General features: G+C 38.5%; 1 protein-coding gene across 1 annotated transcript in view; it reads left to right on the forward strand.

Moving 5' to 3' along the window:
* Positions 1-26,848, forward strand: part of ADAM10 (ADAM metallopeptidase domain 10) — a 41,862-nt gene continuing 15,014 nt past the window's right edge. The window contains exons 1-4 of the mRNA XM_066558950.1: positions 1-100; positions 8,269-8,419; positions 19,554-19,672; positions 20,874-21,032. Of these exons, the coding sequence (XP_066415047.1) occupies positions 46-100; positions 8,269-8,419; positions 19,554-19,672; positions 20,874-21,032 (484 nt within the window). The 5' untranslated portion in view covers positions 1-45. The remainder of the gene's footprint in view (positions 101-8,268; positions 8,420-19,553; positions 19,673-20,873; positions 21,033-26,848) is intronic.

Here is a 26,848-nt window from a genome sequence, read left to right on the forward strand (position 1 = left end):
TGTGCCGTGGGTAGGCGGCGGCGGCGGGGCCTGCGCCCGGTGGAGATGGATCTGGCGGGGACGATAATCCTGCTGTGCTCCTGCGCTGCGGGCGCTGGAGGTGAGGAGCCGCCCGGCCTCGCGGGGCCCTGCTTTGGGGCCGTCTCCCTTCCTCTCTTCCTCCTTCTTCCCTCTCTCTCTCTCTCTCTCTCCCCCGTCTCCGGCGCTCGGGGCCGGGGGCGGCGGGCCCCGCTCTCCGGGGCGCCCCGGCGCCAGGGCCGCGGCTGGGCCGCCAGCCGGGCTCCCTGTTCCGCCCGCCGCTTCAGCCCGCCCGGGCCTCTCCCCCGCCCCCCGGGGCCGGCCTGGCGCCCCACGCCTTCCCCGGGACTTTCCCCGCCGAGGACCGGGTCAGTTGTCCTGCGCTCTTCTTCCCCCTCGGGTCCTTCTCTCCGCGCTCGGCTGTGTTTGTTTGTTTTCCCCTCCCGGCTCCGCTTCCGTCCCTCAGGACTTCCCGCCCGTTCCCAGTGGTCGCTTCCCGGCTCCCTACCCTCGCGGCCGCTTCTCTCACCCCGAAACCGGGAAGGACGGGCAGGCGGAAAGTTCAGCTTCAGGAAATAAAAGAGAGGAGCCCGGTTTCTTCCCGAAGTGTGCCCGTGACTTCCAGCAGGGTCTCCGCTCTCCCAGGCGGGGGCAAAACTCGCTTGTGTTTATGGGGACGTGTAACTGTATCGGCTCCCGTTAGGAATTGTTCCTCGGCGTTAGGAACTGGGCAGTTTCTCCACTGCGCCTGGAAATGAATGTTTAATTGATCAAATCATGGCAGAGAAAATAGTTTCGACTTTGTACAGAGAAAGAGTTTCGGGAAGGGTGCACTTGGGAGGGTGTTTCTAGAGAACTGTGGGTGTAACAACTGATAAAGACTTGTTTCCTCTGTTTCGTTTGGCACCTCTGATTTATCTGGGCTCTGCCTCTGTGTGCATCAATATGTAGGTTTATTAACAAAGAAGTTAGCGCTAAATGCTGGTCTTCCAGCATTCTCAAAAAGTAACATCAAAGTATGGGAAACTTCAGTTGCTTGTACTTGTGGCTAAGCCGTGAGAAAAAAAGCAGGGTGATTTGCATGGTCAGAAGCCATCCTATTATTTATATGATGAGGAGTGGGATGCACCAAAGAATTTACGTTTTTCTTCGTAAATTTTTGTAAGCTATCGAGATATTTCAGACTTAATTGTTGGCATGCTTTCAAGGCGTCTTTGTTTTCTGAACTAAATGGTGCTGGCACAGAACTAACTCAAAATAATTAATTAACCAGTTGTGAGGGTTGTTTTCACTGTTTAATTCTAGGCAGGCAGTTGTGCCTTAAAAATTGTAGTAAAAATGTGAGGTGCAGTCCTCTGGATATATAGACGAAAGTTCATGAAATGAATTTCAGAAATTCCTGGTAATTTTTTTCTTTGAGAGAAGAATGGGCACTGTAAATATTTCTGGGGACTAGGAAGCACACCTCACTATTAGTTGGTAGAAGTGTATGTCTTTGGTGTGTAACAGTGCAGGTAAAACTTTAAAGAAAGATTAATAATACTGGATAGAAATCTAGTGATAGTGCCAATACACATCTCTAAAATACCCAGTAGAACATTTTTGGTAAAAGTCTGACTGTAATTATGAAAGATTTGCCATAGTTCTGTGTTAAATTAAAATTAGACTTTTAAGTTTAGGAAAGTCTATTTTACCAGTGTTCACATTTCTAGAGTTTCTTATATGCTGCAAATATTTTTATTTATTGAAAAATAGGATGCTTCATTTGCATATTTTTCCTTCTAGGCAGGCACTAATATCTGTGTTCATGATTCTTAAAGAAGTTTCTGTGAGAGCTGTGCAAACTGGAAAGGACTGATAACCCAACAATTTACATTTCATTTATGTGCAGTGCATGTGGTCTCATTAATCTTACACAGATCTTGAAGCTAAGTTTCCTTTATCTGTAAAGTTGTCTGGTTTTAAGCCACATAGGTATTAAATAGTAATCATTTTGAAAATTTCATTAATCTGCACTTTAAAAATAATTAGGAGTTTGTATGTTTGGTCAAAGATTGGAGCATATTTATGGGATACCTGAGTTTGAACTCTTTCAGAATTACACAAGGCCTTATGCCTGTGTACTGTGCAGGCACTCTACATATTCTAGATATAAAGGTATAGATTAACAGAACCAACTCTAACATTAGCTCACAGCTAAGTATGAATCATAAAATCAACTTCTAAAAAATGATGCAGCATAATTTGGATGGCTTCTTTGAGAAGGTTTAGTGAAATCTCTTTGTGTTCGTAAAATTAGGGGAATGCCATCAAAAGCAATCAGTAGTGCTGCTGCACTGTGAAATGTACTGAGGAGTCTGTCTTGGGCTGCTTCATAGCTTTTGGCAGGTTATGTCTGTGTGGTTAAAGCAGGGATGTCATCAGAAGTTTGGCCTAATAGGCCCAGAAACATTCTTGATCAGGTTCTGGTATTAGATCACTTTAGTGTTTTCTTCTGCTTTCTTTGCTTCCACTGCATAAATATCACCTTCATAAAACCAACGGTCCAGCAAGTCAGTTTGAATACTGTTTAAATAGTATAAGAAGGAAAAGCCACACAACATGTATTTTGTTTTCTTTCTGTTAGTAATTAGGGAAAGCTAGAATTTAGTTTCTGGTATATGGTGTCTACTTGAGATAGGGTATATGTACCTTGACTTTTAAGAATTCTTTTTTTAAAAGTGAATCTCAGCATCTTCCCAACACCCCTGGAATTGCTTGGCTTAAAGCATCTCTTCACTCACTGCTGCTGTCATGAATTTTGATGTGTGTGAAGTGGTGCTTCAGTTGGGTAATATTATTGGCAGCTTTTTGCAGCATGCTTTGTTGCATGTGATGAAGATGCATGCAGGTATATTAATCAGTACTTAATTATCCGTACATAATGATGTTCATAGAGGAGTGGAAATAACTAATTTAACCTCTCCTTCTACCTAAGGGTCGTTAAAAAAAAAGGGAAAGAGCAATAGCAAACACAAAGGAGAACTGTTGAGGTCTCTGACAAGCTTGGATTTAACAAGAGTGACCATGCTTTGGCTAGGCTGATGAAATGCTGAATATCATTGCAAATCTATGATAAATAGTTTCTTGTCACTGGTACAATATGCTCTTTTTATGTTGCTAGGATTTCCAAGTTGTATCTTAGTGTCTTGTGCTGCTGGATTTGAACTGCCTATTTCCCAGTGAGCATGGGAGAAATTCTGCTTTTTTTCTGGACACATGGGGGAGTTGTGGGAAGGCATTTATGAGCTATCAGCATCTGAGTGATTTAGTTGTGTTCTTATTATAAATTGAGAAGAACAGTAGCCTTCATAAATATGGCAGCATTCAGCCTCCAGCATTTATTTGGAGTTGAAAATAAAAACATTATGGCTGAGATAGTGCCTAGTCAAGACAGCTGTCAGATGGTTGTTTCAGAAATGCCTGTGGTAATTAAAAATAAATAAAATCAGGTGTTTAGGTGATTGCTTTGAAATACAGTTGCCCAAAAGCCTCATAGTGCAGTTTGTTTATGCTTCTAAAAGATGCAAAAGTTCATTTTGCGGTATGGCAGAGCTGCTGTACTGAGTTATTGCTGTCTGGTGGTCCTGCCCTGGCTGTGCACTCCCATCTCTCCTCCTGGCATGAGAAGTCAATCCAAAGAAAAAAAAAATTCATCAGTTCCTGCCAGATGTGTAACTAGAGTTGCTTTATTGAGCAAACCCAGGCCTGATGGGGAAGAAGAACTGGGACTTTCACAGGGTGGAGGGGAAGAAGGTCAATAAAAAGCAGACATCTGCTGGCACTGGTGTTGCCATACTGTCTGACCGTGCCCTAAATGGAGGCCTCAGTGAAGGGAAATGATCCTGACTTGACTTCTTGATTACATGTTTTTCTTTCACCAAAAACTCACTTGACCAGAAAAGAGAGAATATTTTTGTCAGCTGAACCTAGTGCCAGTGCAAGGGGAGAAGGGGAACAGAGTAGGTGTAAAAGGGCAGCAGTTTCCTTCTGCTGGCAGTTTGGAAACAAGAGCCTGAATAAGTTCTTCAGAGAAGTCCAAGTCAGGTGGTATATGGTAGAACATCTGCCTTGCTAAATCTGAATGCAGTGTACATTCTTTAATGTCCCATGTAAATTGAGCTTTTTTGTAAGATGGATAAACTCTATGTTGAAAATAACTTGAAGCAAAAGTTGCTTTGGTTATCTTAATTGAAATTATAATAATAATTCTCTACAAGATGTTTATCACATGCTGGCATTTTGAATCTGCAAATTAGTGATGATGCTTGCAGTAATAAGACTTGTCTGGTGAGTTAGCTTGGCTTCTGAACAATTTCTGATACTCTGTCAAGTTGTATTCTGTGCTTTTTTCCAACCCACTAACAAACTTGAGTTGTGCTTGAGCTATTTGCATTTGTCATGCAAGTCTTCTTCTGAGTGGTTTAATGCAAACTTCATCTTTTAGAACAGTGCATGCTTGATTTATCCTCTTATGGGAAGTTAAATGTTATTCTGTTTTATAATGACGTGTATAAAATTAATAGATATTTATATTTACATGGGTAAACTTTCAGTACTGTTTATTACTAGTCATTTTTTTGTGCATGGAGCTAGCTTCCATAAAAATGTCCTCCAGAATCTACACAGACACTGAGATTAGTCTGACCAGCCTGTAATTCTCCAGGCCCTCCTCCTTGAAGATGGGGATGACATTTGTCAGGAGCGTCCCTCCATAACAGGACCTTTTTAGAAAGGTGATGGAAGCCTTGAGGTGGTGTCAGCCAGCCTGCTCAGCACTCCTGCATGCCTCCCATCTGATCCTGTGCGCTTGTGTATGTCCAGGTGGCTGAAGTGTTCCCTTGCTCATGTCACCTGCTGCAGGTGCAGGATGGGAAGGGTTTGTCTGGGGGGAGAAGCTCTTCAGGTTTTCTCTGGGGAAATAACTGACCAGGGAATCACTGAGCACATCCCACCAGACAACTGCTCCATGTGTTTGCTCACCTTGTGCCGGGAAGCTTACAGCTAAAATCACATGGATGATCCAATTTAGCCTTTGCATAAGGCTGGTTAGAAGGTGAGAGTACATGTCTCAGACTCCATACCTGTCCAGTGGGATTTGTTTATTCACAACAACAACAACTGTAGATGCTTCACGGCTCTCTAGGGATCCTGAAGAGTTGTATATCCTCACACACAAAACGTCTTTCACAGGGACTGGCACACTGAGACATTTGCCTAAATGCTCTGCTGGATTCTGTTTTAAGTCCTTCCTGGTGTTTGGTTCTAAGCTGGTGAGAGTAAAGCTTCGTTCCTGCAGGGAATTTCTCACAGGAAATGCCACATCTAGTTTAGCAAGTCTTTGGAAGACTATACTGTCAAGTTCAAAAGCCATCCCCATGTCAGTCTCTGATGTCTGTATCCTAAAGGGTTTCTGTCTCCCAGCTTAGTGTTTAGGTGGAGTGTAATGTTGTTTTATTCCACCAGATTGCCTGGAAGGCATCACGCTGTTTTGTTTTGTTGATGGCAACATGACACATGGAATTTGTAGAGCAGTTCCCATAAACTACATTTAGGTGTTCATGGTTCAGTGTTTCTTACTCCGGGCTTCCTGACAGTATCCTTAATTGAAAAGATCTTGGTCATGCAATCTTTGTTAAAAACCCCAGACCCCTAGTTTTTCATTTACAGAAAATAATGGCAGTAGTTTGTAACAGAGGTTGGGATCTGGTGTGTGCTATCATAATGATTTCTTGGGGTGTGCCACTTCCAGATTCTGTGAAAGACTTCTTCCTTTTTGATGCAGTCTTCTAATTACAGAAACTGGAGCCAGCAGTTCTACCTGCCTCATGTACCTCAGTTTAATGAACTTTTGCCTCAGAATCCTCTATAGATTCTTGTGTTACTATGGTTGAGCTACTTATTAAGCTACCTTTGTAAAGAAGATAATCCCTTTTGATAGGTAGCTGGTTTGATTACAAGGAGAGTGTGATCAGTTGCAGACTTTGAATGCTGTAGCAATGTTGATGCTATAGAGGTTTCTAGAAGTGAAACTGTTAATTTTGAAGCATTAAGTCCCTTTTTGGAGAAGCCATAATGCTCTAGGTGCTGTGCAGCTGCTCTACTTAAGCAAGAAGAGAGCAGCAGGAGTGTTTGTGTTAAGTGTTTGCTATGAGAGTACTTAAAACATAAGGAGTTCTTAAAGTTTTGGAGAAAGGGAAAAGAAAGTGTTGTTTCCCTGTGTGATCATACCAAGTGTATTAATTTTTTATTGTTGTTGTTAAGAAGAAATATCTTTGCTTAAAACCCTCTGCTTTTCCTTAGCAGAGAGAACAGTTACAAAACTTCTAATGTCAGTAGTCTTTTACTGTCTTGTCACAGTAGTTAGCACTTAAAAACTATTCTTTGTGACTCAGTTAAACGCTGTCTCTCATCTTTTCACGTGGTCATGAGACCTGGATCGAGTGCCAAGTGTATTGGGTCTTCAGTTAAGTTGTCACACTTCAAATTTTTTTTTTCTGGTTGCCTGAAGCTGTTCAAAGTGTATCTTGCAATACTGAGAAGAAAAATGGTCTGCAGCATTTTAAGGAGTGCGTTATTACAAGCTTCCTACCACAGAAAATTTAAAGATGATTCTGAAGCACAGGAGTTTACACATTCTGCACTTACTCTCTAGTTTTGATCACGTTCTTAAAGCGGGTTGTTAATATAATACTCTAGATTCAGGTTCATTTAACAATTAAAACTTTTAAGTTTTAGCCTATATCAATTAATTTTGAAACTTGGCTTCTTAAATGTTGGCACTTCTGGGTCATACACCCGGAATTGGAAAGCATGTATCTGTAGTCAGGCACATGTACATATTGTGCATGATCTCAGGCCAATTTGATTTGGTACACAGTTCTTGGGTTACAGGAGGTTCATTTTGGAGAGATTACGTTGGAAATGATGAGAGAAACAACAGACACAGACAATGTCCTGCATCCTCAAAACTCCTGCTAGTTACTGAAACTTTGTAATGATCCTGTGTCTTACTGGGATTAGAAATAATGTAGACTTTGTTGAACCACACATTTTAAACATTTTAAGGTGCCTAAGATGCTTTCCTTTCTGAAAAGCTGAGTGAGAATGGACATGTATTTTGAGACTAAGAGTGAGAGAAAATTAGAATGAAGTTTTGTTATTGGAATGTATTTGCAGTTAACAATGAAGAGTCAACATTTGCAGAAGCCTACAGTACTATGAGTAAGTTTGAATGGGATTTCTCTGCAGTATAGCATTAATTGAATTTTAAACAGATACAGCAATATCATCTTGTGCACATGGCTGCTAGATGCAAGCAATGCATTTGAAAGTATTAATTTACTTGGCCATCTTTTTAGATATCTGAAGAAAAATACCACATATAGTGCCTGAGAACTAACATTTAGGTTGGTTTGAAGTTAAATTGATTATGAGATAGTATGGTTTCTTCTTGCATAATTCAGAGTTCTTCTGGTTTTCTCCACAAGTTGTATTTTGGGGCTCTTTTAGTGGTTAGTGTCTCTTCCTCCATCAGGATAGGAGGGTAAAAATCTTTGCCATTTTCTGCCATGAAGTCATTTTAACATAAGGCATAAATATTACCCTAGAAGGAATTGTACAAAATAGACTGAACTGAATCTACATCTCTGGAGATACATTTTAATAAAACTTTTCCATGTGGTAGAACATTTCACATTTCATGTGATACAAAATGTGTTGCTAAGTGTCATGATTTGCTCTTAATTTCCCTGGATATTTCACATGTAGAATGCAAACATTCTGAGCAGATAGTGTGGTGTCATGACTGCAGAGTGAAGTTGGAAGCACAATTTCAGGGAACCTGAAGAGAGATATTCAGCTGTTGCACTTCTTATTTTGAATCAGGAGTGCTTTTCTAAAACATCTCTCAAGCATTCCTCTTGACAGTGATGTACTTTGCATTGGGAGCTAGTTTTGGAGTAAATGAACTATACTTGTATTGAAATTCAAGTAGAAGATGCTTTCAAAGGCCATCTGATGCACTTGTCGCTGCAGATTTTGTGTCCTGTGTGTGGGACTAGAGTTGAATGAATCTGATGTGTACAAAGGAGAAAAATAAGTTAAAATGGATATAATGTGGAATTTGGGTCCTTGTTACCAACTGCTTTGCACCACAGGTCTGCCATGCCTGGTAGTATGGTTATAACCTTGCTTGTCTCTGTTTTCCAGGCCAGTATGGAAATCCTCTGAACAAGTACATTAGACACTATGAGGGACTGTCCTACGACGTGGATTTGTTACACCAAAAACACCAGCGTGCCAAGAGAGCAGTGTCACATGAAGAGCAGTTCTTGCGCCTGGATTTCCATGCTCACGGAAGGTTAGTGGTATCTTAAAAGGTGTTTGCTTTAAATATTTTATTCATGTGTTTTAATTGGAGTGAAATGGAAAGGATGAAATGCAACCACCAAAATAACATTAGCTAGAATACACCACATTGCACTGTTTGCAGTTTCTGCGGAGTATTTTCCATCATGTCCAGTTCAGGTATGAAATTGTTACTTGCAAGCACTTCTTCAAGCATCTGATGGTAATGCACTTTGAAGCTTAACTAATGGAATCATACTCAAAACAGAATGGTAATTGATTCTGAGTTTATAATGTGGTTTTGTGTTGCATATATAATTGGTTTTTTCTTAATTTTTTTTTTTCCAAGAGTTGTGCCAAACTGCCTGAGAAAATGTAATTGAGAAAAAGTAACATTTCAAATTGCATTTGAAGCTACAGAATAGGCCAAAAATGTTCTGGTTTGTGTGTACTGGTGTTATCTGATTTTTTTGTGCTATTGTGAAATTCAGAAATTATTTGACATGGGGAAAGATGGTTACTGTTACAAGACATGCTGTGCATTGTATTTAATGTGTAAGATCCAGTACGAAGTGAGATATTCAGTGTGACCAACTGAAGTAGAATTTGTAGGTTTTCACTTAAGAAGATCTCATTGCAATTTGGAATTGCCTGCTTTTTGGATAACCCAGGATAACAGGAAGAAAGTTCTAATATTTCTGTCTGTATCTTAGTTTCTATGACTCCCTCCTTTACAGCACTTAATATATTTCAGGAATGTGTAATGCCCTTCTTTTTCTTGTTACTTCAGTTACAATTGAAGTATTTAGAACTTGATAAATAATTGTTAGCCATATGTCGAAACAAAAGAAGTTTAACAGAGAAAATGTAAACCTGGGTCTCCTGAATCTGTTTGGGATATTTTTTTCTGAGTAAGTGTTTTGGTTTTGTGCCAGCTTGTTGTTTCTTCAGGGAATGAAGTGTTGTTCCTGAGGTTTCTGATGTAATGACTGAATTTCAGTGCATGCTCCTGGAAGGTCAGCATTAGGGTTGTATTTCTAAATACCATGGAACTACAACCCAAATCCTGATATTGAAGTCCTGTCCTTAAAACCATGTTTTCAAGTGTGATTTTTAGTCCAAGGAATTTTATTGTTTAAAGAAGAGTCATAGTGCTGCTGTCTCTGCTGTAACTTCACTGGCAGTCTCTAGTTTTCCATTTTAAATTGTTCTAATAAACAAGCCTGCAGAGTCGAATGCTCCAGAGGCTCCCCACAGTGTAAACCTTGCTACTTTTAAATCTCCAGCAAGGTTTCAAGACAGTGAAGTTCAGTTTGAGCCTAATGCTGCCACTTCTAAGCTGCAGGCTGGTGGGTAATTTAAGCTCACTGAAGTGTGCACTGCTGCAGAGAGAAACAGGCCTAACCACATTCCCAGCATCATCCTTGTGCTAACACTGCTAGTGTTGAAGCCATGCAAGGAATAGCATCGGGACACTAATCTGTCTAAAAATTATTTGGGGAAAAAAAATCAGTGCGACTTGAAGGAGTGATGGAAGAAGGAGGAAACCACTCTCGCTGGGACCAGGCCACATTTCAGGCCACTTGAACAGGTTCCTCTTGTCATTGGTAAAGATCCCATAATAATCTTCTGTAAGACAGAGCTGCTAGCTTAGGCTCTGAGTTCTCTTTGTGGTGAGAGGGGGGGTTGAAAATCCTTTTCCTGTAAAAATAGTAATTGCACTGAGGATAATCTAAAAAAAATTTCCTCTCTTACTTCACAGAGGAAGACCCCGCTTAAGTCAATCATGTATATAAATATTTTGGTAACACCTACTGTTACTCATGAAGAAAAATGTTGGTGTTTGTATGTGGAATTGATCATAAATCCCTATGGTTTGAGGCACAAATCCATCATTAACTGAGGAGGCTGATTGGAAACTGACTGTAAGGTCAAATCATTCCATAATCTAGGATTTGGGTAGTTTCCTGTGGCACACCTAACACTTGTGGCCAAAGAGAGGGTAGTTAACAGGATGTAAATTTAGTCTAAAGTTCCTGTTTATCAGTTTGGATGTGTTCTTACAAAATATTTTCATTTTGCTTTAAATATGAATTAGGAAGGATCAAGTGAATTGGTTTTACTTCACAGAGTCTGTTTATTTGCTTTGAAGGTATATAGCAGTTTGAGAAGCTGTATAAATAGGATTGGCTTCTTGCAGTTGCAGCTGGTTTATTGTGAATAACTAAGTGATTTATGTCATCACTGAGAAGGACAAAAGTAAAGCTTTTCTATCAAGCATTGGAGTTACTTTGTGTGAAGGTAGGAAATAAAGCATTTGCAGAACACTTGAATGATATAGATACAGGCCATGGAATTTTAAAGTGCTGTGGCATTTAAAAACAGATGATGAAACGTAAGGCATTCAGTCAACATGAGAGTTAAGATTCTGAAAACTTTTACCTGATCTTATTTAATGGCCTTTTACCAAATGGTCTGTTAGGATTTGTCCAGGTGTATTGGTTCATTGGCACACAGCTGTCCAACTTGCATCCCCTTAATAAATATAGTAAACAGCTTCTATTTATGAGGACTGAAATGACAGTCTTGTATTTTGATTTGGATTCTGATTAAATGGCTGTGTTTTGTAGTCAGGAAACAATGGAAAAGCTGTCCTAATATTTACTGCTGTTCTCTGCTGGCAGCAGCAAGTGAAGCTGGGCCACAGTGGTTCTCAAGCTGTGTCTCTGTGAGCAGTTGGAACTCCTAAACTTCATCTTTTGGTGTGTGCCAAAGGAAGCACCTGCTGCTCACGTGGCCAGTCAAGATGGGAAAGTGATTTGGCTGCTTATTTTTCACTGAGGTTAATTGGTTCTTCTGTTCCGTGTAGAGGCAAATTTGCTTGAAGAAGGAGTGGAGAACTAAGCAGTGGTGAGAGGGAAGATGCAGTACCAGCCTTTTCTGTGGCAGTGCTGACATATGCCAGATAATCATTCATCAGACTTATACTTTCATTGTCCAGAAAATAGCTGGCAGCTACCAGTATTTTAGGATTGTGTAAGTAGCATCTGTTCTTTTCAGTGGGCTGTTTAGATTTAAGAACTGTATCTCATAGTATCCTTCTGTTGAAAAAGGAAAAAATAAAACCACAATTTAAATATTACATATTTATACCAAATGAAAGGGGCCATTTAACTATGGGCTAATAGTTAAATAATGAAATAGATAGTGAAATGATGGAATTAAACCCAAAGCTACCTTTTTTCATACCAGATTTAGTAATTCTACAAATGAATGCCATTTGTATAATATGCCATCACTCAGAAACCTTCTTTGTTTAACTTTCAGATGAAAGTTAGATGCCACACAATATACGGCTCAGAATAGAAGTTGTTCAACATTTTTGTTGTTTGGTAATATAAAATACAACTTCTTAGGGTAAATGCAATGAACTAGACTGAACCAGCCCACTCTTCAATGCTGAAATACTAACTTAGTAGGACAATTAAAATTGCTGAAACTGAACTACAAATCCTCATTAATTCTTTTTTATAATAAACCATGCATTAGATTAATCAGCATTATTGCTTCCCCAGTGGTGTAAAATGTGCTTATTTCTGTAATGCTTCAGCTTGGAAGGAATATGAAGGTTTGAAACGATCCTGGGTGTGTATCAGAGCTCTTCCACCTGCCAGTTCATATTGAGTGTTCTAGTGTGATTTAATTTAAGGTGCCCTTTGAGTCCAGGAAAGACTCACACAAAGTTAATGAATGCACAGTATTAATCCCAGGAACTTGGTTAATATAAAACAGTTTTTGAACCTATCCCACAGCCCTTCCCCCCAAAAAGCAAGATATAGCACAGACTCCCCAAAATACATGTATTGATTCAAAGAACAATGCCTTTGGCACTGCCTTGAGATACAGCGAAGCATTTTAAATAGAGTAACTTCCTTTTGCATGTCAAGGTAATGTCAGCAGCTTCAAAAAGGAAGTTGGGACATCATTCAAACTGACATTGGATTTTATACAGTTTGCACTTGATCACAAAATGTGCACTTGCACTTGTTCACTTCTGACATAACTTTCCAGTTTCTCTGCAGGGGAAGAGCTTTCTTCCCTTTTTCAGTAGAAATATTTGCAATATATTAATCATAGAATATCTTGACGTGAATTCCTATCCACTGTAGAATGTCAGAAGAATGCTGAATAGTTTATAGTGATTTTGAGGACAGAGCTTAAAAAACGTGGATGATGTCTGATATTCTAACTGTGCTTCTTTACCTAGTGACAGAACTGGGAATTCCTGAGATGCTAATGCATTCAGAAGGGAAAAATTATGTCTGTGTATTGTTCAACTCTATTTTCAGTCAGCTTTTTATTTAATACATTACTAATAACTTATGCTTTCTAATTCTTTGCTTGATCCTGTTAATTGTCCATCCACACCCACTTTCAACACTCCTAGATTAGTTGATGACTCTTGCTTGGGAAAGGTGCCCACACAACTTGAGTGAACAGTTGAATTTTCAAGTGGTACTTGAACACATGATAACACCTGCTTATTATTAAATTAAGGATACATTAAGAATTTCTTTTAAGATGTTACTAAAGGTAATACCTAAAATAATAGAATTTTAGGTAAAATCTACAGAAAAAATGTAGCTAAACTGTAAAACATACTTAGGTATTTCCTGTAAGAAAATACCATATTATTTCTATACAGTATTTTCTTACAGGAAATACTGTAAGTTGTCCAGACATGTTTGTAGGATCTCTCTACATGGTCCTTATAGGAAAACTGTGGACCACAAAATTTCAGTTCCTAATTAAGTCTGAGGGTTCTTTTTTAATTCTTGATTCTGTAATAATCTGTAATCCTTCATATTGCCCTCATTACTTAGAACTGATAAATGTGTTTAAACAACATCATCGTTGGCCATGTTTGAGTAGTTTATAAAAACAAAGGAGGATACCTGCAGAGAAATAATACTTGATAAACTGATTTTAGAAGTGGTGTTCTGAGTGTGCTGCCATGCTGAGATGGACTGAAGTTACTGAGCTAGTTTCTGCTGCTTTAAAGAGGACTTTTTATTGTCAGCTTAAGGTTTTTATTACACTAGATGTTCTTTTTATGGCTTTTAATTTAAGTACTTTTTAAATTGTCCATACAGTACAGGGCTCAATTCATAACATGGATCTGCCTTCTATGTTCTATGAGCCTGTCAGAACAAAAAGCAGATTCAGTATTACTGGACTAATCTGAAAATGTATGTTGTGTCTCTTCCAATTCCATGTGCACTTAAACACATCCTTGAACAGCTCAAGTTCTTAAGTAGGTTGGTTCAGCAGTAATCAAATAGAACCTACTCCTTGGCTTTATGAGACTTAGGAGAATTATTTTCATGAATTTTACTAAATGAATTTTTTTACAAGATTCACTTACTGCAACTCATTTTAGGCTGTCCTGAATTAGAAAAGGAAAAAAAATTATGTCTTTAGTTCTTACTGTAGTTTTCTTAGTATTATTCACTGCTCTGTGGCAATTCTTCATTATAATTACCTATCTATTGGACCTTTTAAGTTATATACCTCGACAGATAATTTGTCAGACAAGACACCTGTGAATCAAGTGTCACTTCTTACACCTGTTTTGTCAAAAAAAACCCAAAACCAAACCCACCCTGTGCTGGTGGTTGTAGGTGAAGCAGTTTAATCTTGCAGAGAATTGGGAAGCAGGGAATTTCTTATACATTTTTTAGCTGAAATGAAGTTAAAAAATTCTGGGGACTGAATCTGTGGGTTAAATGTCTTGCATTTTATGAGTTTAAATACAGTGAGCTGGGTTATGTGTATCCCTCAGGAAAAAAGGCATTTGATGTTTGACTTGGGTTTGTCTGGGGGACACGTGGTACAGTGGTGTTGGACTGGTTGGACAGCCTGGCTGAGGTACAGCGTTTCCACTGTAGTGCTTAAATTGGTATTAATGGTTTACAGCTCTACTCCCTGGCCAGCAAACTTCAGTAGACACAGCCATGCTCTGAGAAAGTCATGTTCTTAAAATGTGTATATAAATGAATGTACCTAAGCTATGTGCTCTTATTATCAGCTAGTGGATTTATCTTGTGTGTCTTTACTTGTTAACAAGAAAGTAGTAGTAGTTCTTTCCTAACTACTTCCATAGTTTGAATTCATGTAGTAACTTTGCTTGTGCTTGTATTCTAGTACATCTTTACCTCTCTTCTGATTTTTGATATCTTGTTTTTGTTAGGACATGGCGTTGCATATGAATAGCCAACTTCATGTAAATACAAATGGGAAGGTTATTTTCACTAAACAGGAAACCAGGAAGTCAACTCCATACTGAACTTCCCAAATAAGTTTTACTGAAAGGAGGGGGGGAAAAGTCAACCTTGGGTAAAGGCTGTTCTGCCTTTAAAATCTGTACACTGTCCTCTTCAGGACAGAGATACTTTGTCAGAGTGTAAATTAGCCAACATGTAGCTTCCTGTAATCCTACTTGGATGGTTTCTGTTATCTGAGCTAGCTTGTGTTTGCAGCGATGCATATCAAGAGTAATCAGTGGGAAATGCTTTGGAATGAAGGCTGCATCCTCATTGGAGTGTTCTAGAATACCAAGTTTAGCAAGTCTGACTTCTGAAGGTTGGGAAGGACATCTGCATAACCACAAGTGTCATCCTAGAGGTGCTAATGGAAAGCAAACACAAGTTGCAGGCATTCTAGCTGGGATGGCTGAGTGTTGAAATACTGTAGAGATTGGGATTTACATAAACACTTACTAAGGGATGATTCTGTGTGCATCTAGGTGGATCAAAGAAAGAGTGATAAACCTGGAGACCCTATCATGTCCTGCTTCAAAGATAAGTTTTCTTTAGTCTAAGTAGCAGGACTGTGGGAATTATCAATTAAGTTATAGTATGTTGTGTAGGTTTAATTGCAAGTTAAAACAATGAAAAAAAACCTCCAAATGTGATGGTTCTGTAGAATTGTGGGTAGTATAAATCCAGTATTAGGTTGTTAAGCTGCCTTCTATTTACTATAGTTCAGAGCTGGAATGAGTCTGACAGTCCTGTGGGAACTGAGTGGATTGTGGGATGCCTCATGGAAGCAGTTAGAAAGAGCTCAAGTTACTATCCCTGTCCATTTATAGGCCCCCCTTCCATTTTTCCAAGAAGAGAGTCTTTGAGTTCTTAGGTAGGAAAAGTAAGGATAAAAGACTTGCACCTCAAGCAGAACAGTATTTTCTAGGTGCTGACTTGTGAGGAGGGTGATGGAGCCATGGCTGTGAGGATTTTTCTGGTTCCTACTGGGAAGAAAAGACTGTGAACCTAAAAATGACCTCTCCTTGTACTGAAGTCATGTTACATACTGCTGCCAGCTCATCCCCTTCAGCTTCCTTTCCCCAGCCACTTCTTTCAGCTGTGGAGTAACTCCTCCATCTCCTTTTTTCCCTTTCTCTTTTCTCAACAACCTCCTCTGGTCACTTGATGATTCTGTGGGCCTGTCACCAATTAGAGCAATTTGAGGAAAGGCAGAAAAGGGATAGCACCAAGTGCCCTTTTTGTATGCCAGATAACAGCCTTTTCTGCCACTTGTGTGCAAGTCTGCAGACTTGGTACCAGTTACCCAATATCCTGGACATTGCTTTCTGGTGAAATCCCTGGTCTTAGAAGGTAACTAATATTAAAAAGAAAAGGAATAATAGATTATGCATTAACTCTTGTATGTAAGCCTTTATATACCCTTTACCAAATGTTGCTAGTATATAAACATGGCTTGTTTGTTTTTTGTTTTTTTTTTTTCTTTCAAGTACCTGTTCTGATTAGAGCTTAGGATAACCTAACTTGAGCCCATGGGAAAGTACTGGGTCTTAGCTAAGGGTGATGCTCTCAGCTATAATTTTTTCTTTAATTATGACTGAATCGCTGTGTTACTTGCAAATTGGACATAGTCTCCCTGAGGTAAGCTAAAGAGAAATAAAAATCTACCTCTTGATAGTCTTTTGGCTACTGCCATTAATATCTAAGATATAGTTTATTATCAAAGCAGATTATATAATTTTATATGTGTGTATAGATGTAAAAGTTTTTGCCAAAATTCAGCCTACAACCAAGTGGGCAGCCGTACAGTAACTAATATCAGTTTTCAGATCTGTGGAAAACAGAAGCAGTACTAAATAAGCAAGGTCAAAACTTGGTCTTAATTGATTTAATTCTGTTCTAGAGATTGCTGCTGCTGTGAAGTGTCTTCTGTAAGGTACAAAGTGTGTAAATAAAAGAGGCATTATTTTTCTGAAATTAGTTAATCTTCTGCCTGGTGTGTTTCTAGGCTAAGGAATAGCTTAGCTTGCACTAAGAATTTGGTGCCTGCTGTAGAAATTGTAATTGTCAGAAGGCTTATTTGAAGCTTCTTGTTTCTTCCATTGTGGCTAATTTAGAAACCATATTCAGTAATTGTATAGATAGATTCATTTAACTTCCTCAGAGTCTCCTGTCCTCAGAAGAATCATGAAGTTACTGGGTTTAAGCCAGGGTAGAATTTATGTTTGAAGTTTGATGATGTGCTAAAGTTACTAATTATTGGAAGTAGAGATGAATAGATGCTTGTTTACTCCTCCACCCTCCCCAGCCCTTTTCCTCCCCACAGTCCCAAGTTGGCTCTTTGCTCCTTTGATGAGGGAGAAATAAAGAAGTATTTGTCAATTTTTCATTATTAAGAAGGTGAACAGTTTATACAGATTATCCTGTTCTCATCAAGCATGTTTGAATGACTAAGAAAAGACCTGTTTAAAAATAGCTGAGAGATGATCAGGTTATCTAATAGTTTAACTAAGTTAAGAAATCAAATAGAGAATTGCTAGTGTGAAGCACAGCTGAGTTTTTTTGTGTTTGTAATAGTTCTCTAATCCTGCATATAGAGCTCATTTTATTAAAAGATAGATAATCTGCAACACAGGTTAGAATCTTTAGTGTTTATTATGTAGCAATGTGGAAAGCAAGGAGAGGGTAAAAATTAAAGGAGAATAAATAGAGGCTTCCTAAATGTTAAACTGGTGACACTTTTAATTTGTTCCATATAACTTCTAACAGTCCATTTTGAAGGCCTTATGGATAATGTTGATGGAAGGGTATCCCAGAGAAGGAACAACCATTCCCAGCTTCATTAAACTCCCTCTTTCTCCCAAAAGCGAGCCCTGGATGTGTAGGCAAAGCTCAAGGCTGGCCCTAAATCGTGGCCAGGTGGCCACCCAGGGTAGCCCATGCCTGCCCCACGATTGTCCTGCTGGTCTGTGAGGGTGAGAGCAGCAACTCAGGGTACCCTGGGTGGCTGCACAAAGCAGGCCTAGGGCTCATCCATCTGCGCCTTTGGGGTTACACTGAGCCAAGCTCGGTAAATGACCGGCTGCCAGGCTGAGGTCAGGTCCTGGGTTTTTCCTCCCACTTTGCCAGTATAGATGGGAGTTAATACATTACAAGTCCTGCATTCTCTTGCACTGCGTACTTCAAAGCCATATGAAATTGCTGATGCAGATGAGTGTTAGAGACAACTTCTCCACAGTTGTATTTGCAACATGCATGAATACAACCAGAAAAATGTCATTTTAAAGAAATGGTGTATACACTTCTGAAAGGAAAGTACTATAGAGGGTGAGGGTTTTTTCTCAAAAAAACTTTCTTTCATGAGGAAAGGTAAGAAGTCTTCTATCAAATACTAAAGCAGGGAGGAGAGATTCTAAGGGGTCCCAGATCTCTTGCCATTTAACTTCAAATGCACTGAGAGTCTGATCCATCCTCGAGTGTGACAACTCAGTCACAGGGAGAGCCAAACTAAAATGGAGCTCAAATCTGTGTAACACCCTGAGCAGTGTATTACATCCAAAGTGAGTATAACATTTCCAAGTACTTAAATGAAGTTTGTCATATTCTCATCACTGTTGGTTTTAATTTCTTTCTACCTGTTCATTTTTAACTTCTGCCCAGGAGAGCCACATAAAGTGGCTGCAAGTCTCTGCACTGCTGACCACCCCACCCTCAAAAAACTTGTTGAGTAATCTTGTGGCTTTCAGTCCCAGATGTCTCTGGGTTGCTTGTTCATGTTATTTCCTCTTCCTCATGAACCTCTGGGTTGCCAAAGGACTGTTGTGGCAGAGGTAGTAAAAAGATGAACTTGAAGAGCACTAATTCTTATTTCTTGTCTCAGTGATGGCAATATCCAGGTGCACAGTGAACTGTTCCTTCCTTTGTAACAGGAGGATCTTCCTCATAAAATCCATCTCTGCTGAGCTGCGGTAGGAGCACTGCTGGGCTTGGCACAAAGCCCGAGTCTCAGGGAATTGCAGAAGTTTAACCTTCCCCATCCACCAGCCACATCTCAGAGTTTCATAACCCTGTAGTAGATACCTGTGACGCATTGCCAGAGCAGAGTACTTGCTTTGAAGCTTTATTAACACTGTGGCAGTAATAATAAATATAGTTGGATTGTGAAATGCTGTTTGCATTACAGAGTAGTCAACATGAGTCACTACAGCCCTTCCCAGGCTTTAAGTGTAGGCAAGACTTTTTTTGATCTTGAAGTTTGCATCTTAATGTTTCAAAATACTTACAACTATGGTGTCAATATTTAATGTGCAGGTGGGAACTGAAGATACACTTTGTGTGTGCTTCACTCATTAGTAAAAAGAGATTAGATTTAATCAACTTTACACTATGGCTCTTAATTGCCTGGGTAATTTTGTTGGTTGCATACTTGGATACTAACTTTCACTGTGAAGGTCAGCTCTGCTGGGCATGTTTTTTAGATGAAGACTCAAATCCAAAAGTATTTGACTTACCGGAGTTAGTTTTTGTGTAACAAATTAGTGACAAGTGTGTAGTCCAAGTCAGCACTTCAGAATTAAGTGTTTAAGTCTAATGTGTTTTCTGGCTTAAATCTTGTGAATTTAGCTACTTATATAAAAAGCATCTAAAGAATCTTGCTTTTAAAATCCTTCTAGTCTCTAATTCTTGTACAGTAAAAGCATTTTCTACAGATACATTTTACAAGGTCTGCAGATTGTTTGCACAAAAATGTCATTTTGAAGTACTTTATTTAGTGCTCTTGTAGCTGAAGCTCAAAGCCAATTTACTGTCTTGTTTTATTCATTTCAGACAGTTCAACCTTCGAATGAAGAGAGATACCTCTCTTTTTAGTGATGACTTTAAAGTAGAAATATCAAACCAAGTCATCGATTATGATACCTCCCACATTTACACTGGACACATTTATGGTAAGTATACCACTTGAAAATGGATGAAAGTGCAGCAATTTTAAACAGGAACTTTCTAATAGTATGTGGAGAAAATTAGTATCAGTATTATTAGATTATTGTTAAACTTTATTAATGCATCTATCATATTTGAGCTCCCATCTGGTTTTATATGAGTCACACTTAATTGAGTATTTTATCTAATAATTTTCATACCCATAAAACTTGAATTTCAAATCTGTTTATAAACATACTCTTCACAAAGTCTGATGCATTTAAAAACAAAGATAGAAAAGTTGTATATATTGAAGAAAAAAGAAATCAGGTGCCATTTTTAGTTTAAAGGAGTAAAAGGAATATAGAGTTACTATCACTAAGGGTAATATATATGATTTTAGTAAATACAAAGGATAAAATTGATTGAAAATGAAGAAGAATTCCAGAATTAAAAGCAGATGGAAAGAAGAAATGGACTAAGATTTACTCCACCCCTCTTTGTATTGTTTGTTTGATTTTCCTGAAGGTCTTTCTAAGCCATGGTCTGCAGTCTTGAAGTAAGCATTTTCAACTTTGAAAAGTAATAAACACAGGGCTTCATATGCATCTAGGCAGACCAATTTGCCACTTATTTTGAGGAGGTGAGAAGGCTTTTTGATAGTGTGATTCTGAATTTTCCTCAGTGGAGGAGTATATAAATATTGTTTTAGCAGAGTAATCTTTCATCCTTTATATAGGGAGGGCTGTTGGGTGCTGCATGTTGTAGCAGTCAGTGATGAAACTTCGGCAGTTGAACTTTCCCTGATTGTAACTGTTTCAAATACAAATTCATTCTATGAAGATTTAAACCTAGCTACAGTTTTAAGAGGATTATGCTTGAAGAGAATAATGGATGTCTTGAATATAGAGAGTCCTTCTTTGAAAGTTTTCAAAGTTCTGTATATGCTCTGTTTTATTGTTTATTATTTCTAAATGTATGAAGGGATGTGTAAGGACAGGATTTGACTATAGAATTACATGCTGTGTATGTACCAGCTTTAAAATACAGAGTTAAATTCTGCATTATATGGGTTTTAAACATTTCATTTATGCACCTGGTTGGGAAGCTGCTGAACTTACTGACTGTCATTTTGCTGTAACTGTTTGTCTTAGTGATGGATAATCTTAGTCTGAAAAAGGATTTTTGAAGGGTATAAAAAAGCTAATACACTTTGTCCCTTAACAGGTGAGCAAGGAAGTTTTACTCATGGCTCTGTTATTGATGGAAAATTTGAAGGATTCATTCAAACTCACAGTGGGACCTTTTATATTGAGCCAGCAGAGAGATACATAAAGGACAGAAACCTACCATTCCACTCTGTCATTTATCATGAAGATGATATCAGTGAGTACTTCCATTTTGTGCTACAGATGAAATATTTCTTTTATTAAATGTCAAAACTTGTATGCCATTTGTAAGCATCAAATGAAACTTTGGCTTGTGTGTGACACTGTAAATCATGCTCTCCTCAAGTGATTCATACACAGTTAAGGTGTGAGAGAGATTTATGGCAAACCAAAGTCAGCCTTTATTCTGACATTTTAAGAAATCCTTAGCAGTCAGGCTTAAGTGTGCAGGCAGTGCATTTCCTACCCAATGGATACATGTTTCTTTGAAAAATACATTCTTAAAATGATCTATACTGATTGCTCTTCCATGTGACCTGGAAAATAAAAGATAATCATTGAGTGACTTGAACTTTAATTATGTATATCTCATGAGGGTGACATTTGTGTGAAATAAAAGCTTCCCCTGCCTGTGTCTCTCACATGTGCACTCAGAGAGCTCTTAAGAAAAGGTGGTGGCACCCAATATGTCCCATTTTACACAATAGCCAATGGAAGGGTACAGAGAATTTAATTTGACAAGTGTAGCCCCAGAAATCTGGCTTCAGTTTCAAATGCTCAGAAGGATGAAAAAGTACCATGAAATACTTCTGTGTCTTCAGAACTGATGCACCAGAGTTCTCCTGCACTTTACCTGCTTATTTATGATCAGTCTTCAGATGTAATACAAATCAGTTTTGTTTGATGCTTAAGTTATATTGAACCTGAAAAGTACTGCAATAAAGTTGTCATTCCAAGTTTGAATCCTTCAAGGATCAAGGAGGTATCAAAGGTAAATGTTAGCAGAGTCAGTTTAAGACTTAACTTTTGGTTATTGAAGCTAACAAAATGTCTTTCCAGCTAACTTCAGGATGTCAGTCTTGCTTAAAAATCAATTTAAACCATAACTTCATTTAAAAACATGTCCCATCAGGGCACTGTGCAAACCCTAGAAAACTTGAGTTTGAAATCTCATTTGGAATTGCATGAGGAGGCTTGGATTAGATCACTAGAAATTACTTGAACCACTCTGAAAATGGTTTATACATGTATCATTAACAAAGTATGTCATAATGAGACTACATTGTGGAAAGAAGTGTCAAAAAATAGGAAGTTAGATGAGGAAAATTTCTGATTGTGATTTGACTTTGTATATTATAATTTTCTCAGTGCTATAAGCCAGTGAAAAAACCAGGGTTATTGCATATTGCTCTCCTTGATTACTTCTCTTGTGTGAATGCAGTGAAGACAAGTGATCTTTCTCCACTGAAAACTCAGCAAATTTGGGTGGCTTTTTTGTATTTTATTTTCAGTGGCAGTATGTGTGCTGTCTCTGAGTATATTAAAATTGCTGTGAGCTGGCAAATATGTTTGTCATTCCTGCTATCTCATTCTGTAAATATGATTACTAACCCAAAAGCAAATAGAATTTCCATAATTTTAAAGAGCTTGTGAGCGAAAGCATTTACTGGATTTGTGAACAGTATTTGTTTTCTGACTAAGTGTATATTTTCCTGGTGCTCACAAGACTTATACTTAAGAATAATTTTATGGGATAACATTCCATATTTTTGATTCTCAGAGAGAAGCTGCAGCATGAGCTGCATTTTCATCTCTACAGAGCATTGCTGGTCAGTTCAGCTGGGGGAAGTCAGTTCAAAGGGGAGAAGGCAGTTTTCCCTGTTAGCTGCAGTTGGAGTATTACTGGCTTTGCTGCTGTAGCAGGAAAGTAGTGAGGGAAAAGTAATAAAAAAGTTTAAAAAGTCTGGCATGGAACTTATGAAAGATACATCTTTCATAATATTTCTGTGAATAATTCACACATACTTCTAAGTTTCGTGTTGCATCTTATAGGTCTCATGAACAGTTCACTGCTTGATAGTGGGAATGTTGGACTTCACTTATGTAGGACTTTGTGTAAATAAGTCACTGTCAGCTTCATAAAGGGTTTTATTAACTAACCCTGTTGTTGAAAAGAAGGGGAGGAGGAAAGTAAGCAACATAAGGCAGTGATGTGCCCAGTTTTCAAAGGTTGAGACAAGCAAGAAGATTGTCTCATGTCCCAGTTCCTTATGCTGTAAATAGTGAATGACTAAAAATACTCTTCACTGTTACTGAATGCTGACAGAAATAGAACTGTGCCTTGAAGAAGCTGATAAATTGATTTTATGAAAGTTACTATTGCTGTTTTGTAGGAGTGATCTCTGTTGGAAGAGTAAATGGATCGTTTTGGGAACTGGAGAAAGTAATGTTGAAATTGGTTCTTACTAAGGTCTTATAAAGTGAATGGCAGCAGGGTATGTTGGGGTGTTTTTAATTATTCAGGTATGGGAATGGTTTACATCGTTTTTCCTCTTGAATCTAGTGCATCAAACCCATCAATTAGAAACAAAATCAGATTGTCAGAGGGGAGAGTCTAAATCTATTCTGGTGAGGCACATTAAAGCATCAGTACAGTTTGGCTTCCAAGTCACCAAGTGAGTGAACATTGCTGCTTGCTCAGCAGGGTTGAAAATAGCCCATCCTGGAGCAAAGTCTAAGCAGCACTATTTAAAAACACATCACTCCTCCTGGCTGCTGCCAGGGCAGTCTGATATGCCTGTGTTCTGATTGTATAGAATCACTTCAGTCATTAGGATCATAGATGCCTCTAGGATTTCTGTTGTCTGAAATATCTGGAGTATACAACTGCTTCTGTCTCTTTCTGAAGAGTGCTTTTGAAGCTAAATGATTTTTGTCTTTCATGAGACCTATTTTTGCATTGAACTGCAGCTCCAAAAAAAACCCCAACAACTCAGAAAAGCTAAGCTTTGTAGTAGATTTGTTGTTAATTTGTTGTTACTGCTCTAATCTAAAGCTAGCACTCATGGAACAGAGTCAAACTGTCCCACTCTCTTATGTAGGACAAAAGCAACAAAAATGGTCACATTTCTGACTCGGGAGAGACTGAGGGAAAAAGTCATCTTTGCTTTAATTTGGGTATTTTTTTGGTCAGCCATGTTTCAGCCTTTTGAAACAATATGCTTTTTAGTGCTTTTCAGAAACCACAATGCAACATATGATTAGCATCTCAATGAGTTCTTTTTCAGTAGTTAAACAAAAGTTGTTTTGTAAATGGGGATTATATTGTCAACTTTATAAGGCAGCTTTTGTCTGTTACAGTGGATCTGGTGACCAGTGGAAGGCAGCCTTCTATTCATGACTTGAAACACAAGTTGAATGATTTTAGTTTCTAAACCAGTCTTGATCAAACTGTTTTATAATTTACAGTTAGAAAGATGCAAATTGCTGTTTACATTGAGATATTTAGGAAACATTTCTTTAAGGATGAGGATATATTTACTCTATTAAAATCATATTTGCTTCAAGTGTATCCCTGAGTTCATACTGTAAAATAAAAACTCATTATTTCTTCAGATCAACAGTATACAGGAAAATCTTCTTCAGACCTTCCAGAAAATTAACATGGTCACTTCATTGTGTTTATGATCTTGGAAGGGGCATACAACAAAGAACAGAAAGTGAAGTGGTTTGTAATTTTGCAAACCCCTATCTGCTGAATAGGCTGACCATGCAAACTGTGTTATTAATGAGAACCTGGTTTCTTTTTCATCACATTGTGATGACAGTTGTCATGGGAGCACAGCATCACAAAGTGCTGTAAATTAAATCTGTAAAAAGGATTTTTTTCCTGTATCTGCTTATATTTTAATTTTATTCTGCCATTATTGCTTTTGCAAGTATTGGGCAAATTTCTATGGCTGTTAAAGAATTGAGTTTTCATAATTTGTAGTGGAAGTTTGATGTCAACCTTGCCCAAGATGCCTAAGTTCAGTAATTATTAAGTGGTGAACCTAAATGCTTAACAGATCATACTATTAACTGATAATTAGAAGAAGAAAAACCAAATGTTCAGGAATGTGTTTGTGGAAGGAAGTAGTGCATCTTCTTGAAAGGAAAAAAATCTTATTAAAAATCATCTGCCATCTAGTTAGAATAAGACATTGTAGTCAGAAGGTATGAAATTACAAGATTTTGCAGGTGGTTTTTAAAGTCATTGTTATTTCTTTCTACTCTTTATAATTTCTTAACATTCTGCCAGGATGTACAAAATGTGAAATTGGACAGGACTGGAAAAGAAAAAATTGGGGATTTTTTTGCCTTATGATTTTTTCTAGTTAGAAAATTGAACCTATTACTAACCTCTTCTACAGTAGCTCTGTTGGAACATAGTCTTCTGTTTTCTCAACTCTGCATTCACTGTGAGCAGTCATTTCTTGGTGAAAGCAGGTTTTTCCTTTTCACTTGTCAGGGTTGTGGTAGGGATAGGCTAAGAAGCTCTTGATGCCAAAGGACTGCACAGAAATCTGGCACATCTCAGAGCATTGAAAAGCTTCACAGGATCATGGGCAGACTTGTGTCCTGTGGGTCAAAACTGGCCAAGTCATCTGGCACCATGCAGTTCTTGCTTAGCTTCAGGTATTTAAAACTGGAACTGCTGCAGGGGATGGTGGAAATAGGAAGTCTCAAAAGATGACAAGGGAATGGTGCCTTCACAGTTTGGGGGCAGTTCATTTAGCAAATAAAAACTTTATATGCAACTTTCTTTGGAAGTTAGAAATGGTTCCAAAGTGAACTATCCTGTATTACCTGTCTCTGTGATTAGTAGGGTGGTTCTAAATCTGCCTCTGGGGGAGTTGTCTTTTCCAGCACGTGCAAAATCTTGGCAATTGCTATTACAGACTGTTTTGTGTTCATTTTTTTGTAGTTTTAACTGTCATGGCTTTAAAGTGTTTCTTACTAGATTATTACTTTTGAAGTGAGAAATATTTGAATTGCAGGCAGTCAGTATAAAAAAATGTGTTAAGGGATTTCCTAACATCTTTGGGAAACAAGATAGAAAGAAAAGAGATCATTTTGTGTAATAAACTGAGAGCATTTATTTCCAGTCCTGTTCTGTTAGTTGTCATAATGCTTCAGAGTGGGGTTCCTGCAGGAGTTTCTTTCAGGGTACAGTGGTTTTCTGCAGGGGCAGTGTGTGAGGGAAAGGCAGGATGGGCCATTGCTCTGCCCCTGGGTAACCTGCTCTTGTTGCAGAGGTAAACGCTTGGTGCTGTGCAGTCAGGTCAGAGGTGAGGAAAATTTGCATTAGAATAAATGCAGTAGAATTTTTTGTACTATAGGGGGAGGAAAACAGGGTGGTGGAGATGGAGAAGGGAAGGATCATATCTACAGTCCTTTGCTCATAACTCAAATTTAATGATATTAAACAGGATCCCCAAAAGTAGAAGGTGACTCCAAGAGTGGTGCCTTTTGTATAATATTGGTTGTAGCCAAATCAGCATTCCACTACCATGCTGGAGCAAATTGTGTGAGGTGATTTGCAGTAAGAGCATTTTTTTCTTTTTTTCTCTTCGTTCCTCTGGCACTGTGCTAGGGCTATTTGTGCTGGGAGGAATGTGATGAGATAGCAGTTCAGAAATGGTATTTGTGTGGTGGTGGAAACTGAAATGAGGGAAACCAGTATGTGGAAAGTAATGAAATAAACTTACAAGGTAAGCTGTATATTGAAATAGTTTAGCAGTATCATGCAGTATGACTGTAAGAAACAGAGTCAAAGATAAAGGCAGCTGTCAGATGAAAGCATACAGAGCCCACACCCCAAGGGAGCACATCTGCTGTGCTCCAGCTACTGCCAAGCCTTGACTCCACAGCCCAGGCCAGAGCTAGTCCAGGGCAAAATCACCTGAAATGCATAGGATGTGGGCATCATGTCCTTGGTGCCCAGGCTTTACAATTCTACTCTTACATAGCTGTTCTATTTACTCTGTGACT

This window comes from Molothrus aeneus, chromosome 13 (genome assembly GCF_037042795.1).
Source record: "Molothrus aeneus isolate 106 chromosome 13, BPBGC_Maene_1.0, whole genome shotgun sequence".
Taxonomy (NCBI): Eukaryota; Metazoa; Chordata; class Aves; order Passeriformes; family Icteridae; genus Molothrus; species Molothrus aeneus.